A 16,721-nucleotide genomic window follows, 5' to 3' on the forward strand; every position below is an offset into this window, starting at 1 on the left:
ATTCGCTGCAAGGGCCATCAAAAGGCATCAGATCCCATTGCTCAGAGCAACGCTTGTGCTGATAAGCCAGCCAAAAAGCAGCTAGCATTCCAACTTCTATCCCTCATGGCAGTTTTTCTCCTTCTCATCTGGCCACTTCCACCTCCTCCGCACTGAAACATCCACCTATCAATCTCTTCCCACACAAGGAAAATGGTTCTTGGACCAAGGAAAATATCTCCTTCCAGCCTCACAGGCCCTTTCTATTCTGTTTTCATTTCATAACCTCTTCCATGTAGGTTACAAGTCGCTAGCCCGCCCCTTAGAACCTCTCATTTTCTTTCCATCGTGGAAATCTATCCTCAAGGAAATCACTTCTCAGTTGTTCTATCTGCTATTCTACTACTCCTCAGGGATTGTACAGGCCCCTTCCCTACACATTAAGCTCAGGGATTTGCTCCCACCCAGGACTGGCAAATTGACTTTATGCCTCGAGTCAGGAAACTAAAATACCTCTTGGTCTGGGTAGACACTTTCACTGGATAGGTAGAGGCCTTTCCCACAGGGTCTGAGAAGGCCACCGTGGTCATTTCTTCCCTTCTGTCAGACATAATTCCTCAGTTTGGCCTTCCCACCTCTATACAATCTGATAACGGACCAGCCTTTATTAGTCAAATCACCCAAGCAGTTTCTCAGGCTCTTGGTATTTAGTGGCTCCTGGTTTTACCTCAAATCGCCACCCTTAAGTCTCTCCTGAAGTGGATGGAAGATCTTCAGTGGCAAGGTACCCTCCGATATTTTCACCCTGATGAAGTCCTATTCTTTACTTTTATACTCACTCTTATTCTGGTTCTCGTTCTTATGCCACTCTCTACTTCTCCCCAGCTATCTCCACCACACTATCAATCTCACTGTCTCCTAGCCGTTTCTAATCCTTCTTTAACAAATAGTTGCTGGCTTTGCATTTCTCTTTCCTACAAAATCACCAAGGCCTCGACCTACTCACTGCTAAAAAAAAGAGGACTCTGTATATTTTTAAATGAAGAGTGTTGTCTTTACCTAAATCAATCTGGCCTGCTATATGACAACATAAAAAAACTCAAGGATAGAGCCCAAAAACTTGACAACCAAGCAAACAATAACGTTGAACCCCCCTGGACACTCTCTAATTGGATGTCCTGGGTATTCCCAATTCTTAGTCCTTTAATATCTATTTTTTCTGCTTCTTTTATTCAGACCTTGTGTCTTTCATTTAGTTTCTCAATTCATACAAAACTGCATCCAGGCTGTCACCAATAATTCTATATGACAAATGCTTCTTCTAACAACCTCACAATATCACCCCTTAACCCAAAATCTTCCTTCAGCTTAATCTCTCACATTCTAGGTTCCCACATCGCCCCTAATCCCTCTTAAAGCAGCCCTGAGAAACATTGCCTGTTACCTCTCCATACAACCCCCCAAAATTTTCACCATCCCAATGCTTTACCACTATTTTGTTTTATTTTTCTTATTAATATAAGAAGACAGGAATGTCATGCCTCTGAGCCCAAGCTAAGCCATCATATCCCTTGTGACCTGCATGCATACATCCAGATGGCCTGAAGCAACTGAAGATACACAAAAGAAGTGAAAATAGCCTTAATTGATGACATTCCACCATTGTGATTGGTTTCTTCCCCACCCTAACTGATCAATGTACTTTGTCATCTCCCCCACCCTTAAGAAGGTTCTTTGTAATTCTCTCCACCCTTGAGAATGTACTTTGTGAGATCCACCCCAGCCCGCAAAACATTGCTCCTAACTCCACTGCCTATCCCAAAACTTATAAGAACTAATGATAATCCACCACCCTTCGCTGACTCTCTTTTCGGACTCAGCCTGCCTGCACCCAGGTAAAATAAACAGCCTTGTTGTTCACACAAAACCTGTTTGGAGGTCTCTTCACATGGACGCATGAGACAAAATTTCTAAGTAACAAAGCATTCACAGTGTGGCCTGACTGCTTCTACCAACCTATGTTCAGATGCAGGAGCAAAGAAATGGATTAAAGTTGGAAATTATATTAATATGAAGGGGAAGCAGAGCATAAAAGTTTGGAAAATTTGTAGCCTAACCATGTAGTAGGAAAAAAAAAAAAAGCCTATTTTCAGGGCAAGAATCCAAGTGGCTGCGAGCAACCACTTGTTAGAGAGATTACCAAGACTGAAAGGGAGCCAAGTGCTAATCTGCAAGACAATGGAAAAAAGGCCTTGAAGGCATTTCAGAGACCTTCAAGGCAGCTTCTCCCACCACAGGCCACAGGGACACTGTGCAGCCTGGGGACACTGCTCCCTGCATCTAGGCAACTCCAGCTCCAATCTCTGCTCAAAGGGCCCCAAATACAGCTCGGTCCACCACATGGAGGCTGCCAAGACTTATGGCTTGCACCACCGAGAGGGTTAAAATTTAATCCCCAGTGTTGGAGATCAGGCCTGGATGGAGTTGTTTGGGTCATGGTTGTTAAACTTTTATAGCTTTGTGCTGTCCTCACAATAGTGAATGAGTTCTCGTGAGATTTGACTATTGTTGGTTTTTTGTTTGTTTCTGAGATGGAGTCACCCAGGCTAGAGTGCAGTAGCACAATCTTGACTCACCGCAGCCTCCACCTCTCCGGTTCAAGCGATTCTTGTGTTTCAGCCTCCCAAGTAGCTGGGACTACAGGCATGTGCCACCATGTTCAGTTAATTTTATATTTGGTTGTTTAAAAGCATGTGGTACCTCTCCTACTTTCTTGCTCCCACTGTCACCATGTGAGATGGTGGCCACCCCTTCACCTTCAGTCATGATTGTAAGCTACCTGAGGCTCACCAAAAGCAGATGCTTGTATCATGCTTCTTGTATGGTCTGAAGAACTGTGAATCAATTAAACCTCTTCTCTTTATAAATTACCCAATCTCAGGGTTTTTTAATAGCAATGCAAAACTGACTAATACAGTATCTAAGATTATTTTCTTCAGTCAATTTTTGGGAAAGGAATTAGTAGGTCAAAGAGCATGAATATATTTATATTGACACAGGTTCTTGACATGGGTCCCCAAATTGTTCCTCACAACTGGTTATTCTTATTTGAAATCCATCAGCAGTGTATGAAAAGTACCTATCACTCATAAGCTTGAAACATTTTGATATTACATTTTCTTTCTTTTTTTTTCTTTTTTTTTTTTTTTTTTGAGACAGGCTCTTGCTCTGTCACCCAGGCTGGAATGCAATGCATGATCTCAGCTCACTGCAACCTCCACCTCCTAGGTTCAAATTATTCTCCCACCTCAGCCTCCCAGGTAACTGAAACTACAGGCGCACACCACCACACCCAGCTAATTTTTGTATTTTTAGTAGAGATGGGATTTCACCATGTTGGCTAGGCTGATCTTGAACTCCTGACCTCAGTTGATCTGCCACCTTGGCCTCCCAAAGTGCTGGGATTACAGGTGTCAGCCACCACACCTGGCCTTGGTATTATAAATTTTAATGGCAATATGACATATAAAATTGTTATACTGGTGTATTTGTCTGTTTTCGTGCTGCTGATAAAGGCATACCAAATACTGCTCAATTTACAAAAGAAAGAAGTTTATTGGGCTCACAGTTCCATGTGGCTGGGGAGGCCTCAAAATCATGGTGGAAGGCAAGGGGTAGCAAGTCACGTCTTACATGGATGGAAGCAGGCAAAGAAAGCTTGTGCAGGAACCCTGCCCCCCCTTATAATAACCATCAGATCTCATGAGACTTACTCACTATCCCAAGAATAGCACAGGAAAGACCTGCACTCTTGATTCAGTTACCTCCCACCAGGTCCCTCCCACAACATGTGGGAATTCAAGATGAGATTTGGGTGGGGACACAGTCAAACCATATCAACTGATCCAACAATATTTTGGATTTCCTAAGATGGCAAATGTTTATTAGTGATTTGTATTTTTGTGGATTTTCTGCTTAGGATCTTTTGTTATTTTTCCATTGTTGTATTAGTATTTTTCTTACAGAATAGGGTGTTAGGTAGACTTTTCTACTCTCTTCAATCTAGGTTTAGACTTAAAGCTGAAGTCCAGAGGTTCCAAGTAACCTACATGCTAAAGAAAGACATAAAAATACCATCAAATTTGTGAACAGAGAGTTTTCCTTACCCTCAAGGTTTACAAAAATAGCCCTACAGCCTCTTCCCACCCCCATCTGCCACTCCATACAAAGTACAGGGTTAAGAAGTAAGAATAATACAATTCAGAGACTAGTTATTTTGGCAATTCAAGAACTATTTTTGTAGCATTTTTCTAATCCCTATACCCATTTCTTGAAGTCACTCCTAGTAGCCAGAAACTCAGCTTTTGGTGGTACTAGGAATGGAGACATGACCTGGTGGTTTGAAACTATGCAGGGCACAATTAATTAAAAAAATAACCAGCCCGGGCGCAGTGGCTCACGCCTGTAATCCCAGCACTTTGGGAGGCCGAGGTGGGGGGATTACAAGGACAGGAGTTCAAGACCAGCCTGGCCAACATGGTGAAACCCCGTCTCTACTAAAAATATAAAAATTAGCTGGGCATGGTGGCAGGTGCCTGTAATCCTAGCTACTCAGGAGGCTGAGGCAGGAGAATTGCTTGAAACTGGAAGGTGGAGGTTGCAGTGAGCCCAGATCTTGCCACTGTACTCCAGCCTGGGCAACAAGATTGAAACTCCAACTCAAAAAATAAAATAAAATAAAATAAAAAACCAGAAGATTTTGGAATCTGCCCAAGAGTGTGCTAAGGGATGAAAAAGAAATTTTGACACAGTACATTTTCAAACAATAGTTAAAAAAAAAAAAAGATTTCATTTCTATACCCAAACAAGTAGAAATAACTCAATGATCTATTATACTTATTAAAATAATTTAAAGTGCTATTTCTGACAGTGTTAATATGTGTTGAAATAGTTTTCTCAATTTGTCTTTTGCCTTTTATTTAAATTTGTTATTCAATATACTGTGTTACATTAAAACTATTAGCCTAACTTGCACTTTAAATGAACCTTTTACCATTCATGATTTTGTAACATCATGCTTTGAACATTTGGAAAATACTGCATTACTGAATTATTCAAACCTTCCAAGTAGTGACACATTTCATGATACGATAAAATAAAATGACAATCACTAATATCACACTAACAATATTTTTAGCATCTTAATTCTGAAGTTTTCATGCTCAGAGTACTGGATAGTTTTCCAAAACACTAACTTTTAGTTGAAAGCTTAAATTTTTTTTTTTTTTTTTTTTATTGATAACAAAATACTGTCAGTTGTTTTCCTTGAGATGACAGGCTTACTTCATTCATTTTTGAGAAAATGTCTGCCAAATACCCAAGTCTGAATAATCCTAATTTGTCTGTCAATTGTTCTTTCAAGTAAAACTAGTGCCCCATGAAAAAAATCAGCTAGTTTGGCTCACAACTTCATCACACAAGTGCTTTTCCACAAGACAAATATTGTATTTTTGTATGCAGCAAAAGTGCTATATGAATGACTTATTTGCCACACAGCATATTTAGAAGCCATGTACTAAAGAGTTAATATTTAATCAAATTAGTTGGGCATGGTAGCATTTACTTGTAGTCCCAGCTACTTGGGAAGCTGAGACAGGAGGATTCCTTGAGCCCAGGAATTCGGGTCCAGCCCGGGTAACACAGCAAGATTCCATCTCAAAAAAAAAATTAGTAAGTAATCATTTTTACTACCTCCTCAGTATATTCTTGATGTGAAACTACATTTTTTTCTGAGTCCCCAGTGGCAAAGAATCTTAGAACTCAGTACAGTTTGGTGCCCCTGCCTTGATTTGTGCTAAGGAGACAGAGGTTTGACCCAGCATTGCTTTTGCATTATCAGTATAAATGTAAACACAAAAAATGGCAAGTAATGTCTTAGTTCTGTTTTAAAAATTGTTCTGGCCTTATAGATCCCCTGAAAGGGTCTTGGAGATCCCTATGGTTTCATGGGTCATACTTGAAGAAACACTATTATGTGTGATACCATGATAGTGAGTGAAATATTCATAGGTTAATTGATGGTGATGCTGACAGACATTTCAGACAAGTAACACAAATTTTAAAGCCAAATTTATCCAAAGTGACAGTATAGTCAAGAAAATCAACCTGCCACCAGATTGGTAACTGGTCTCCCAGGAGAATCCTGCTCTTTCAGAGGCTCAGCTAGGCTACTGGCCAGGCAAGCACTCAGCAGTGACATTAATCTGATTAGCCTTGATGAGAGTTCATGTTGTTGAACCCATGTGTAATCTCCATTCCTGTTGTCAAGGCCACTTTGTTCATAAGCCCTTGATGAAGCACTTGTTGATGAAGCTAGAAGCTGGATGTTATGCATACAATGGGTCTTCTTGTCTAGCTGGTAGCTGCAAGACTCTTCAGTCAGTGACTTTTGGTAGGAATTCGCATGAGACAAATCCTCATATTCTGTTCTTATTCTGGAGGTACACAAAAATACCTTTTGCCCAGATCTCCTTATCTTCATTCCTCCAATTGTGTATCTTTCAAGTCATTGAATTTCCAGTGACAATCACTAGTGACTGTCAATATGATCCATATTTTTGGCCATCTCTCCTTCCAGGCAGAGTGGGCAAGCAGACCAATATACTGCTTGAAGTCCTGCTCAGTAGAAGTATTTCATTTCCTTACTGTCATCCCAGACCACCTCTGAGTTGGGCCATAATTATGCATCAATTCACTTCCATCTGTGTCAGCATATCACTCAGAATCATATGTAAACCAGGCCTGAATTTTTTTTCTTCCTCAGTCAGGGGGAACGCCCCATGAGGTCAGAAGTATGAGTTGAAGGACAGGCAGCAATGCAATAACAGTACATTTCATGAGAGCCTAAACCTCAATTCATGCAAATCACATATTCAGTATCTCTTTGAGCTCAGTCTCCTACCACTATCACTTTATAATGGGGTTTCACTGTTGATGTCCAACTTTAGAGCTTTTGGGATCAGATACATCCAGTTCATGATACTCATCTCAGATTGCCTGGTCATTTGATGTCCCATGGTCAGATATTCAATCTCTACCAGCACTGAGTGGCAAGAAAGATGCCATTTCTAAAAAGGTGAATGAATATCTACATAGCTTTGTTTTAAAATCTTACAAGCATGTATTATCATTCTTGTATGGGGATTTGCCAGAAGCTCCATGGAACAGCCCTAAAAGTCACAGACCTGCTGATTCATATGGCCTAAATGGTAAAATAACTTGTACTGTAACCTGGACCAGCTTCAGAGTCTTCTTTTGCTCTGAGCTCCATTCAAAACTCAGTAAATGGGCAAAGCAAATCACACAAATTAGATACATGTTGGCTCCAGATCCAAAGGAGGTCCACAAAATAACCACTTGCTTAATGCTAGTGGGTGGAAGATACATCAAGTTAACTTTTACTTTGGAGGAGAGATCTCAGTATATCCCGAACCCCAGGACCTTGGGAACCCAATACATTTTCATGGGATTTATCTCCTCCCCCAGCACAAATGTGTCTTAATAAAGTTTTGCAATAGATCTATAAGCATGATTTCATATATTATGTAGCCTAGATTATGACAGACAGCCACAGAGCTGAAAGCAACAGTGAATTTTTTTTTTTTTGTCTTAATAATGCAACAGCAAATTGCTTCTTGGTTGGAATAGAGAGAATAAAGCATTTGCCAGAGCAATAGCTGCATACTAGGTATCAGAGATTTTGTTGTTTTGATCCAGTAAAGAGATTACATATATAAAAGCAGCAGCATTTCCTGTCACCACCTGATTAAGTTTATGAAAATTGGCTGGGCACGGTGGCTCATGCCTGTAAACCCAGCACTTTGGGAGGCCAAGGCAGGTGGGTCACTTGAGGTCAGGAGCTCAAGACCAGCCTGGCCAACATGGTGAAATCCCATCTCTACTAAAAATACAAAAATTAGCCAGGTGTGGTGGCACTCACCTGTAATCCAAGCTACTTGGGAGGCTGAGGCAGGAGAATCACTTGAACCCGGGAGGCGGAGGTTGCAGACAGCCAGTATCAAGCCATGGCACTCCAGCCTGGGCAACAGGGCAAGGCTCCATCTAAAAAAAAAAAAAAACTTTATGAAAATCCTCTATCACTCTCCAAAAGCCTACTACCATCATCACAAGCTAAATCTACACTCTTGCATCCCTCAAGACTTTCATGGTGACATTAATCTCCACAGACCTCACAGATGCACTATTGCTTTTGATTTAACATTTCGGTTGGTCAGAGTAATTCTAGTGGTTTCTACTTGGCCCTTTTCACATTAGCCATCATTCTACAGGCAATGGAGCCAATTTGAAGAGTCTGTTAGTTTTCAAGTGTTTTCTGGGGAACTACAAATTCAGAAATAAAGAGAATTACCATAGGGTTCTTTGTGTGGACCCACGTGGCCCACTGTGAGAAGAAATTAGACCAAAGCTCCATATAACATCTAATGTCTATAAATTTCCACTCTATTTGGCCAAAGAGCATTTGAGTTCTCCAGGAATTAGCATCAACTCTAAGTCTGTCCCAGTAATCCCAGAAAAATCTGGATGTTGCCCTCTTTCCAGTACACAGATAACCTATCAAACAGCCTCTAGTGACTTTCAGGAAGGCAAAGTGGAAAATTAACAGTATACTCTACTGGTAGAACTGTAGAATTGTTCCTCAAGGAGACGACCTTGCTCATATCTCAAAATCGGATGTCTATTCCTGCACCAGTTCCACAGTGTTTCTATTAATATAGCTTTATAATGTGTCGTCAAAACTGATGAAGTAATTCCTAATATTGTCAAAGATTATTTTGGCCATTCTTATACATTTGCTTGTCCTAATGAATTTTGGACTCCATTTGGCAAAGTACACACACACACACACATACACACACACAAATCCTATTAGCATTTTTATTGAGATTGTTTGTTTGGATTTATAAATTAATTAAGGGAACACTTAGATTTTTGTAGCACTAAGTCATCTCATCAGTGAACATGATGCACCTACTTATTTGGAAATTTTATATCTTCTATTAAATTTTGTAATGTTCTCAGTAGAGGTCTTGCACATTTTTATTAGTTTTATTTCTAATCGGTCTCATCCCCAAAAATTAAGATTTATTATAAGCTCACATTCTCATCCATCTACTCCCTTCTCCCCTTTATAGTCAAACTTCTAGAAAAGTCCACACTACATGTTTCCATTTACTCACTTCACTTCCTCTTAAACATAATGCAATTTGGATTCAATGAGCCCCACTTCATCAAAACTGCTCAGTCACCAATGAAATGCATAACGAAAAACTCAAAAAGTCTTTTCTCAATTCTTATTTTGCTTAACTTTAAAAAAAATTTACAGATTTAAAATTTACATAAATTCACTTATTATAATTTATATTTCTATGTATTTTGACACATTCATAGAACATCATCACAGTCATATACAAAAGTTTCATCAGGCTAGGCACAGTGGCTCTCACCTGTAATCCCAGCACTTTAGGAGGCCAAGACGGGCAGATCACCTAAGGTCTGAAGTTCAAGACCAGCCTGGCCAACTTGGTGAAACCCCATGTCTACAAAAATTAGCTGGGAGTGGTGGCCTGCACCTGTAATCCCAGCTGCTCAGGAGGCTGAGACAGGAGAATCGCTTGAATCCAGGAGGGCAGAGGTTGCAGTGAACTGAGATCATGCTGCTGTACTCCAGCCTAGGAAACAGAGCAAGACTCCATCTCAAAAAAAAAAAAAAAAGTTTCATCACGCCCCAAATTCCTTCCTGCTGCCTCTTTATGGTGAGCCTCCATCTCTACCCTACTCCTGGCAACCACTGATTTGTCTCCCATCTTAATATTTTTGCCTTCTCTAGAATGTTAAATAAGTGAAATCATACAATATAAATGTTTTGCTTCTATCTTCTTTCACTTTCACAAAATATATTTGAGATTCATTCATGTTGCTACATGAATCCATATTTCCCAACTTTTATTGCTAAGAATTCCAATGTATAGATACACCACAAATTGCTAATTCATTTATTCAAGTTTGAGTTGTTTCCAGGTTTTGACAATTACTAATAAAGCTGCAATGAACATTCATGTACAGATTTCTATGTGAACATAACCTTGCATAAATCTTGGGTAAATATCTGAGAGTCAGACTGCTGCATTATGAAAAGCATGTTCTTATATGATAGAATATATGATGGCAAATCATAAATGTTTAAATGATTAAACCTGCTTAAGTCAACAAGGTTGTCAAACTGTTTTTCAAAGTGGCTGTGACAGCAAAATATTAGGATTCCAGTTGATCTACATCCTCACCAACATTTGGTAATATCAGGAATTTTTCCCTATTCTCATAGGTATTTTGGGCATTTCACTGTGATCATACTTTGCATTTCCATAATGAGTACCATATCTTTTCATATGCTTATTTACCATCAACATATCTTTTTGAGTTGATTTGTGTATATTTTTTGCTTTTTTAATTGTTGAATTTTGAGCATTCTTTATATATTCTGAACACAAGTTTTTGTTGTTGGTGGTGGTGGTGGTTTTTTTGGTCAGAAATGTGACTTTAAATGTTTTCTCCCAGTCTGTAGGTTTGTCTTCATTTTCCACCAGTGTCTTTTTCAGAGCAAAAGATTTTAATGTTAATTGTTGGACTTTTCAGCAGCATTTGACATACTCACCTTTCAGGTCTCAGCTTCAGAAGGCTTAGCTGAATTAGCCTTCTTCAATATTTTTATCTCACTAAATTTCTACCATGCTACCCTCTATATTTTCTTTATGGCACCTCTTACACGTTGTAATTATTTTATTCATGTATTATGTTTCTTATGTATATTCCCCACGGAGTTGTAAACTCCATGAGTATTAAGTGGCCGTGTCTGCTCTTTCACAATAGTACTCTCAGTGACTAACAGAGAATCTGGCAAATAGTTATGGGAAGGAGGAAGGGACAGTAGGTCTTGAAGGAAAGGTCAAAGGTTATTCTGAGAATTTTAGCTCAAGAAATTGGCTAATTGTTAATAATTTAAATGAAAATCGAATATAGGCAGGAAGAGATGGCTTGAGAAAAAAGTTAATACATTTATTTAAGGCCTACTAATTTTAAATACCGGGAGACATGGTGGTATCTGCCAAATTTCTCCATGTAATTATCCCTCTTTTCCCATTATTAATAAGTACGTTGGGGAAATAATTTGAGACTATACAAATATCTTATTTTTCCTCAAACTTTTGTCCACTGATTTTGGAATCCTTCCACATATTTTACCTGCAACAATCGTGTTTGTCTAATGGAAATTTTAAAGTTTCCTCATTCTTTTCTCATATATTAATTGGATTTTTCTATAAAAAATAAACTTTCCTTTCTCTCTCAAATATTTATTCAACTATTCCAAATCATATTCCTTCTGTTCGCCTTATTTGCCAGGCAAGTGAGGATTTAGCAAAACAACAAAAGAAGAGCAAATACCGTTTAAAAAGACAAATCACAAAGAATTTTCAAATTTTTCACATTAGCCTGTCAAACCGGATGAACTGGTCAAACAACAAAAAAGTTAGATTAAGATGAGGCACACAAATACCATTGATCAAAGCAACATGAGTCCATAGAAAACAAAGTTACCACAAAAAGACAAAAGTGCTTACTGACTGTGTGTGGTGTCTTAAGATCAAAAAGTAAGTCAATGCATTTTGATAACTAATGTTCACTTTGTTCCTCTCCGACCCTTACTGGGTAGAGTTTCTACATACAAGAAGAAACTAACTGTTTTATTTCAAAATGGGTAGTGGGTTTTTTTCTCTTTTTTTTTTTTTAATCAACTTTTACTGTATTCAAAACAATGGATAGTGGTTTTAATGGTTTATTTGAGCTGAGGCTTTTTCCCTCCAACCAAGACATCTATTATTTTTCAGAGAAAACCCAACCAATACATTGTTAGGTTGAAGCAGTATAAATACTGATACCATCAAATGTTTCTGCCTTAAGAAAGATTATTTCCATGCCTGTATCAATAATCTTTTTTTTTTGGAAAATAGGTTGTCTTTGCAACAGATTGGTATACTGTGAAAAACAAACAAACAAATAAACAAACAAACAAAAAACCCACATCATTTGTCTGTAAGGAGAATAAGCATTGATTTTGGAAATAAGCCACAATTTCCTGGGTGACCTAAGAACAAGTCACCAAACTTGCCACAACCTGATTTTCCCATCTATGAAACAGTAATAGTTTTTACCTACCTCATTAAGCGATGTCAGACATTAATTAATATTCATAATGGGCTTGAGATCTATGATTAAAAGCTGTCATCATTGATGGAAAACAGAGCCATTCAACTGTTGAGGAGGAGTAAACAAATCGGAGAAGATGTGTAGTCCATGAGAAGAGATATTGAAGAGTGAAAAATTAGTCAGGAAAGCGGAAATGGAGACTGAGTCAAAAATCTCAACTGATCTATAAGTATTTATGATTTTTTCCCATGGAATTAAGTAATATACCTCCCTAATGTCTCAATAGGAACTAGTCTTTCCTACACTAAGATTCTTAACCTTTTAGTGCCATGGAGCCTTTAAATATTTTAGCAAAGCCTATGGACTATTCTTGTAATCATTTGTAAATGGTTTTAGAAATATGCAGGATTACGAAAGAAACCAATTTTATCAAGACACAGTTTTCAAAATGTTTTCAAATGTAATTTTAGAGTAATATGTATGCTTCTTTATTAAATTAAATGAAATCCCAGTCTGGTAACTACCATAATTTTAAAGGAGTGATGATTATAAACAACACTTTGAGATATTTGCAGCAACTCCAATGCAATATAAAAAATTCTGTGTTTTCTACTGATGACAAAGTTAGGAGAATTATTCTTAATACTGTGCTATGTTGTCTACATTTACAATTTTTTTAATGTTAGGTTTAATTAGGAGTTACTGAAAATAAAGATGTATTTTACCCCACCCAAGTTCGTGAACCCTTTAGATTTTATTCATAGGTTCCTTTGGGATATTTGGATCTCAGGTTACAAGAAACCCTATTCTATACTTATCCTAGAATTTCTAGGGTAATACTAAGAAATAAATATTATTTCTCAATGTGTAATCAGGTAATCACAGATACAAGTGTTTATTAAAATGCAAATATGTTGGCCTTTTCCTAGACTTACTAAATCAAAACTAGGGCTGGAGAATAGCTGTGAATCCATATTTTTAGTAAGTACCCAGCTGACTGACTTATATACTAAAGTTTGAGAATTGCTACAAAGTTGATTACCTCAATAGTCATCTTCAGTGGAATCATAGTTATCAAGCCAGAGAGTCTCAAATGTTAGTTTGAGATATTATAACACAGTAGCTCTGAAAGGGATTAAGAAATTTTAATTTTTCAACAGGCACTTCAAATATTATGAGGAATATATTCTCAATTCCATTAGGAGAAATATTCCTAACCAAAGACATTAAAAGTCCAAGTAAAAAATCTGCCTGAAAATGAGAGGTGCTGCTGAGCAGCTTCACATCAGAATCTTCATAACAGTACTCCACTCCTTTTCCTTTTCTGCACCAATTAACATTCTTTAAAAGAGTGTCCTTACATAGAACAGTTAAATACAGAATCAATGCATTATGTCACAGAAGATACAAAGGAACAGTGGCACTTTTTTCTGCATTTAAAACATCATGCACTAAACTGGTAGGCAAAAATTTGTCATCAACATGAAAAGCAATAATTATAGAGTAATAGGGTTGCAGAAGATCTAAAGATCATCTCAAGCTTTCAGTTACTACCTTTTTTGCTTCTGCCTCACAAATCTTTATCCCTATCCAGAACTCTCTGTAATTTGATTTCAGACCAGTATATCCAACCGCCTGCTAGACATCTATTCCTGAATATTACAGACAGCTACAATCCAAAACTGAAATCATCACTTTCTCTCTTATATTGTTTGTCTGGGGTTTTGGTACCCCCATCTTACAAGGCATTCAGAAGTTATCCTGGACTTCTTCCGAATTTTTTCTTTGCTAGGAGACACTGCGACACTTTTGGGGTGTCTGACCAACTTTAAAGCGTCAGCAGTGGCCTAGCATCCCTTAAGTCTGCATTTTTCTTTCTTTCTTTTTTCTTTTCTTTTTTTTTTGAGATGGAATCTCACTCTGTCACCCATGCTGGAGTGCAGTGGCGCAATCTCAGCTCACTGCAACCTCTGCCTCCCGGGTTCAGGCAATTCTCCTACCTCAGCCTCCTGATTAGCTGGGACTATAGGCACATACCACCATGCCCAGCTAATTTTTGTATTTTTAATAAGAGACGGGGTTTCACCATGTTGGTCAGGCTAGTCTCAAACTCCTGACCTCAGGTGATACACCTGCCCCAGCTTCCAAAAGTTCTGGGATTACAGGCGTAAGCCACCGTACCCAGTCAAGTCTGCATTTTTAGAGTGCCAGTCTCCAATATGTCTAATGTTGTAAGATGGACATAGTGCTTGGATGCTGTGTATCCTTCTGATACAGCTTTCGTGCCCCAAACTAACTCCAAAAACACAACTACAGCCCTAGGAAAGTGTAGGAGATTATGTTTTACATGAGTTCAGATTTAGGCCTCTTTAAGAAATGCTTTTCATGCCTATGAGTCATTTTTCTTTGTATTCATCTTTACTTTCCCCTCACTCCATTCAAGTCATAAGATTTCCAGATCTCAATTTAGGGTGTAGTTCTTGGTGAACACTCTTTCAGTCTGCCTCTGACATAAATAAGAGAAATCCTTGGGGGCCCACAAAGTCCTGATTGAATCACGAGTAGAGTACATTGGGATTGGAGTCCAAAGCCCAACCTAGTAGTGTATGACTCAGAAGTTGGAATTCTAGCCAGGTGCGGTGGCTCATGCCTGGAATCCCAGTAGTTTTGAGAGGCTGAAGTGGGATTGTTGAGTCCAGGAGTTCAAGACCAGCTTGAGCAACATAGTGAGACCCTGTCTCTACAAAAATAAAAAATTAGTCCAGTGTGCTGATATGTGCCTATAGCCCCAGCTACTTGGGAGGCAGAGATGGGAGGATCACTTGAGCCCAGATCATTGCACCACTGCACTCCAGCGTGGACAACAGAGCAAAACCTTGTCTCAAAAAATTTAAAAAATTTTTAAGAAGCAGAATTTGGAATTCTGATCACCAACATCTCGTGTAGTTAAACTGATCAAAGTGCATACACAGCTAAGGTTTAGGAGGTAAGATCACTAAAGAATCTTAAACTTTAAGGACTGTTGTCCTATTTATGGATAAATCCCCACAAGAAGAGAAAGGCTAATGCACAAGTATGGGATCCAGTAAGTAGACCATTGTCTTGGTGAAGACGAGGATTCAGTTCTAGGGTGTCTGGCTGACCTCAAGACAGAGCCTCAGCATGTAAACTTCTGACTTAAAAATACCAAGTACTGCTGGATTGCTCTGTGTTCTCCACTCCAAGGTCAATTTTCTTCTTCATCCTATTCCTCAGCCAGGGTTGAAGGAGTAATATTCAATGCTAGAGAAAATAGGCAAATTCCTCCTGGAACAGGAAAATGGGTTGCAGAAAAGAATGCCTGCATCAGCCTGAGAAGAACAACTTTAACCAAGGTTTAGTGATTTCAACACTGAAGAAAGGTGAGATTTAGGGAATGAGACTCCGCAGAGATAACATCCTTCTCAATGAGCCCCGTATGCACAGTGCTGGAAGAACTTGGAGCAAAGAAAGCTAGGGTTCTGCTGGGATTAAAGTAGCTCATAGTGGTCTCCGTTCACATGTTACTGAACTCATATTTAGTGGAAGATGGCCTAGAATATACCTTAGAGGAAAAGACTCAGGCTGAAACATGCCCTGGGTTAGTCCCAACAGTGGGACTGCATGGATTTAAAAGAAAATGTGCATGGTTGCAGGCAAACAGGAGGGAGATATGCAAGAGGGCCTGAGACACTGAATCTGATATTAGAGCTTTGATTTATCTGTGGGAACAGAGAATTGGCTTGATATTGGGAAAAGATTTGTACTGTTAAAATGTATAAGGTGTATACAGAAAATAACTGACATTATGTGGTGCAGACATCAAGGGCTCAGTATATACTATAGTGATTGAGAGGTGGATTTTGGAGTCAGACCATCTGGGTTTTAATACTACTTTCTCTATGGGCAAGTCTCTTAACCTCTTTTCTTCTCTTAAAAGTAGAAAAAATAATTATACCTACCCATAAATTAGTTGTGAGGATTACATGCACTGACATATGTAGAAAACATAGAATTGTGTTTAGCACATACTAGCTGTAAAAATGTTAGCTATAATCACTGTATTATAGCGTGGTAAGTTTGTTGGGCAATGAATAGCTGAGCATACTTTATTTTTATTTATTTATTTATTTATTTATTTATTTATTTATTTATTTATTTTTGAGATGGAGTTTCACTCTTGTCACCCAGGCTGGACTGAAATGGCATGATCTTGGCTCACTACAATCTCTGCCTCCTGGGTTCAAGCGATTCTCCTGCCTCAGCCTCCCAAGTAGCTGGGATTACAGGCATGTGCCACCACGTCCAGTTAGTTTTGTACTTTTAGTACAGATGATGTTTCACTATGTTGGTCAGGCTGGTTTTGAACTCCTGACCTCAGGTGATCCACCCACCTCGGCCTCCCAAAGTGCTGGGATTACAGGTGTGTGCCACTGTGCCTG

The 16,721-nt window shown here is 38.7% G+C and overlaps 1 protein-coding gene across 3 annotated transcripts in view; it reads right to left on the bottom strand.

The window, feature by feature from the left end:
- Positions 1–16,721, bottom strand: part of LOC105471044 (uncharacterized protein C9orf85-like) — a 123,612-nt gene that overhangs the window by 43,329 nt on the left and 63,562 nt on the right. For all 3 annotated transcript variants that reach the window (XR_011624836.1, XR_011624837.1, XM_071098672.1), the window contains 3 exons: positions 13,304–13,386; positions 12,271–12,366; positions 7,979–8,100 (listed from right to left, as the gene is read on the bottom strand). Coding sequence is in view for 1 of the 3 variants with exons in the window: in XM_071098672.1 (XP_070954773.1) it covers positions 7,979–8,100; positions 12,271–12,275 (127 nt within the window). In the remaining 2 variants the exon portion in view is untranslated. The remainder of the gene's footprint in view (positions 1–7,978; positions 8,101–12,270; positions 12,367–13,303; positions 13,387–16,721) is intronic.

Source organism: Macaca nemestrina, chromosome 6 (genome assembly GCF_043159975.1).
Source record: "Macaca nemestrina isolate mMacNem1 chromosome 6, mMacNem.hap1, whole genome shotgun sequence".
Classification (NCBI taxonomy): domain Eukaryota; kingdom Metazoa; phylum Chordata; class Mammalia; order Primates; family Cercopithecidae; genus Macaca; species Macaca nemestrina.